This window comes from Trypanosoma equiperdum, assembly GCF_001457755.1.
Source record: "Trypanosoma equiperdum strain OVI genome assembly, contig: ctg_106, whole genome shotgun sequence".
NCBI lineage: Eukaryota > Euglenozoa > Kinetoplastea > Trypanosomatida > Trypanosomatidae > Trypanosoma > Trypanosoma equiperdum.
Genome location: NW_027123027.1, coordinates 1,921 through 5,585, shown reverse-complemented (window position 1 = coordinate 5,585; position 3,665 = coordinate 1,921). Strand labels below are relative to the sequence as shown.

General features: G+C 41.3%; 2 pseudogenes across 2 annotated transcripts in view; both read right to left on the bottom strand.

Annotated features, from left to right (window-relative positions):
- Nucleotides 1-1,985: 1,985 nt before the first annotated feature.
- TEOVI_000009500:pseudogene lies at nucleotides 1,986-3,261 on the bottom strand (annotated as a pseudogene). Its single transcript is given in 2 exon segments — nucleotides 1,986-2,144; nucleotides 2,146-3,261. Coding segments are annotated over 2 exon segments (1,275 nt in total).
- Nucleotides 3,262-3,497: 236 nt separating this feature from the next.
- TEOVI_000009400:pseudogene overlaps nucleotides 3,498-3,665 on the bottom strand; it is a 651-nt pseudogene continuing 483 nt past the window's right edge. The window contains exon 5 of the mRNA in view: nucleotides 3,498-3,665. This exon is cut by the window's right edge and continues 3 nt beyond it. Coding sequence covers nucleotides 3,498-3,665 — 168 coding nt within the window.

Below are 3,665 nucleotides of genomic sequence, written 5' to 3'. Positions count from 1 at the left end.
ACGAAGGCACGAAGAAAATTTCAAAAAAAATTCTTGCGCTTTGTTTGATGCAACTTCGGTTTTTCTTTCGATGTGGTTGATCGTTGACCTGATATAAAACTCTTCGTCACATGGGCCGCCGATTGCTGCTGCCGCCGGGTCGTTGGTGACTGCTGCTGCTGATCGTTTAGAGAAAGTTGCTGCTTCTAGTAGAGAAAGTAGGCGTGCCTTCATTGTTGTTGACTGTGTGGGTGAGGTTTGCCTACATATGTCTCTAGAGATGTGTTTTGAGAGAAAATTATTTGTGACAGCGCTGCTGCGGTGCGAAGGTGGAATATGTTTAGTCAACTCTGTTGTTTTTTGAATAAAAGCTGGCATTTCTATTTTTTCAGTCTGAAGCACGATGCGGCACAAATACACCCAGATAAGCGACGACTTTTACACTTTATAATTTGAACCTATTTAGATCTATATCTTTATATAAAACACTGAAGGTTTGTGGTCCTCAACTGGTATATCTCACGGCAATTTGCGCACTTCTTGTTAAGCTGAAAGAAACACATAACACTGTTTTTTGTTACTAACACAAATCTTGTTTTGCTTATGTTCACCGTTACTGATGACTTTATTTCGATCATTCCAAAAATTTGTCAACTTGAGGATAAATAGTGGCTATTCACCAATCTTTCTCTTATTAATTTGTTTCGTAGTTGGGCATCAGCGACCACTTTTATATGAATTGATCGTTACTTTAAAGGTCTTAATTTGTGGTGTACATGAAAAGACGGAACCACTGTGGCATTGGTAGCATCTGTTCGTACCTCATACAAAGCTCTTTTGACCGTTCATATACTTGTTATTTTGTCTACTTTCTGCGATTTTTTCGCCCTTTTCTGTCGTCAGTAATTCATTGATAGTTCAGTTGTTTTAATCCTCCTCATGATAATTTTAAATGTCCCCCGCGTCTTTTGGTCTTTGTTACTATATATTATGAGAAAACTCAGACTCTAGCTCACAATTACCTATTCCCTCTTCCTCGTGCTTCAGAGATGAATATCAGGTGTCACCACTAAATTAAAAAACACAGTTTCAAGCGTCATTTACCAAGTCGCATCTATCAGTTTTAGTAAAAAAAATGGAACAGGATATCCTCCAAGATCGCTTTCTGATTCTCTGTAGTGTCGCATCTTCTGTAGTTTCACTCTATATTTTCTTTCCTTTTTTTTCGTATTCTATTACTTATGCAGACGATGTAACAACTCCATTTGCCTTGCATACCGAACTATCTCTCCGTCTCCGTCCCATTGATAATCTCCTTGTTAACGTTCATGCCCAACATCATATTTGTGTTTGAAACTGAGCATATTCCATATCCATTTATCTTCCTTACTTACTCCTTGTGTACACATATTATTGTTTTAAGTGTTTCGTTTGTGGTTTACATTCGTTGCAACCATCACTATTACAATAAGACTAATATAGTCACAATCACAACACAATCCCAATGTTACTACTATCATTATTCTTATTATAACTATTATTACCATATGAAAAATACATAAAGTAAAGAATAACAAATATACAAATTAGAATGTCACTCATTTTTTATATCCTATCACCATATTAACTACACCAAAAAGACACCTTTGTACATTTTTTCATATTTTCTTGTCTCATTATTACAATATTTTACAAAGTATCAAAGTTTTACAAAAGTGTTAAAATATATCAAACAGCAAAGTTCTTTCAGAAAGGGGGAAGGATTAAAAAAGCAAAGCCACAAATGCAGAAAAATCAGGGAAATTTTTTACGGACAAGAAAACTGGAATCTTTGCAAGTGTTGTCAATCCAACCACAAACAGCTTTTTTATCTTTCGGAATTTCACCCTTTACTGCAGCACATTCCTCAGGAGTTTTAGCCGAACCACACTTATCCGTTGTTTTTGCCTCTCCATTTACACCAGCTGTTCCTGCTTCTTTTGCTTGTTGTTCTACATATGTTTCGTTCAATTTGCAGTATTCTCCATCCTTGTCATTTTTGCCTTTCCATTCACAGGTCGGCTGCTTTTCTCTGCATTGTGTTGCCTTGTTTATCGCTTCGCATTGCCCTCTTTGTTTCTGCTCTTGTGCTTTACTGTCTGTTTGTTGTGCTTCTGTTAACTTTCCGGTCGCTTCAATGATTTTTTCGCTGAGATCAAGCCGCGGCTTGAGGTTGAAGGCTTGTTGCTGTAGTATGGTTAGTTGTTCCTTTAGTTGCTCGACTTTATGTGTGGCCAGAGCCTGTTCTCTTAAGGGTGTGGCTGCCGCTTTGAGTAACTTCACCCACTGTATGTTGAGTACTTGCTGGAATCCTGCCTTGGCGTCGGTTTTGTAGTACACGCACAGGCCGTTCGCCGACTTGCCGCCGCAGTCGGCGTTTTCGTATTTTCCGAAAAAAGTGGCTGAGGCCTTGCTTTGTATTTTGGCTAGTACGGTGGCTAAGTGCGTGCTTAGTTCGTCGGCCGTGATCGGGTCGCTCCCCGGCTCTGGGCATTTGTTTATTAGGTCTTGTGTTGCTGCATCTGCTGTCGTTAGGGAGGCTTGAGCCTCGTTGTTCTGATTTTGTTCATTTGTACAGTACTTGATTTGACCTGTGTTGTCCGTGGTCTCGCCAGCGCATATACAGTATAGGAAAGCCGCAAGTGTGCCGGCTTTTGCCGATCCGCCCGTTGAGTCGCCGCATAGTGCCTTCCTGCTGGTTGCACCGCCGTTTGTCTGTTTGAAGTTGTCAAGCGTAATTTTTCCTGAATCCGCAATGCCGCTGCCGAAGGCGGCGTCTGTAAGTTTTTGTTTTATCGCTTCAATTTTTAGATTTTTTGGCTTTTGCTCCAGGGCCAACAGCTGTTCATAGGTCGCCGCTGCTTGTTCTGCTATAGGCTGAAGCAATGCCAGCATCTGCTGTTGGGCCTGTTCAGTGAGTCCTATCGCCTGTGCGTCTTTTAGAGTTTGTTACGTGTCCTTCTCTGCTTCTAGTTCGTCTTCTGCTTCTGTCCAAGTCTTCCAGCGTTTCTGGTGCAGTTTGTCGGGCTTGTCGTTTACAGCAGCATACTCTGGCCTAACAGGTGGTTGGGCAGTTTTGACAAATTTCTTGCGCCACTCTTCGCTGCTTATTGACGAATTTAGCTTCTGTATTTTTTTGTAGACTGCTGTCGCATCGTCTATTGCAGGAACGTCTGGTATTGTTCGTTTTTGTGGCGTAATTAATGTGCAAAGAGCGAGAAACAGGTGCTCGTTGTCTCCCGCATTGACTTTCGCACGCGCTTTCCTTGCTTTCAGAACGCTCAGTACCACTAGAGTTGTCAGCACCTGGCTGGTTATCATGAGTGCTGTTCTACGGCTTGGTGAGCTTTTTGTCTTGGGGGGGGGGGGGAGCTGAATTGGTGAAATAACGGAGGTTCCAGGCTCTGGCAGGATATAGCCGCCTTGTCGACGTCTTCTGTAGTGTGTTCTTCTGTGCTTCCTTTTTTTTGCTGCACTTTTCACAGTTTTTTAGCCCTAAACAAAGCCCTCTCCTTAACGTTCTTGCCACAAACAATACAATACTCAAAACCCTATTTCCCTCCATCAAACACATAAGTTTGACCCTTTTCAAAATTTTTTGTACTAAATAACCTTCCTTCAGACTCTTTATACCAATTAAGATTTTC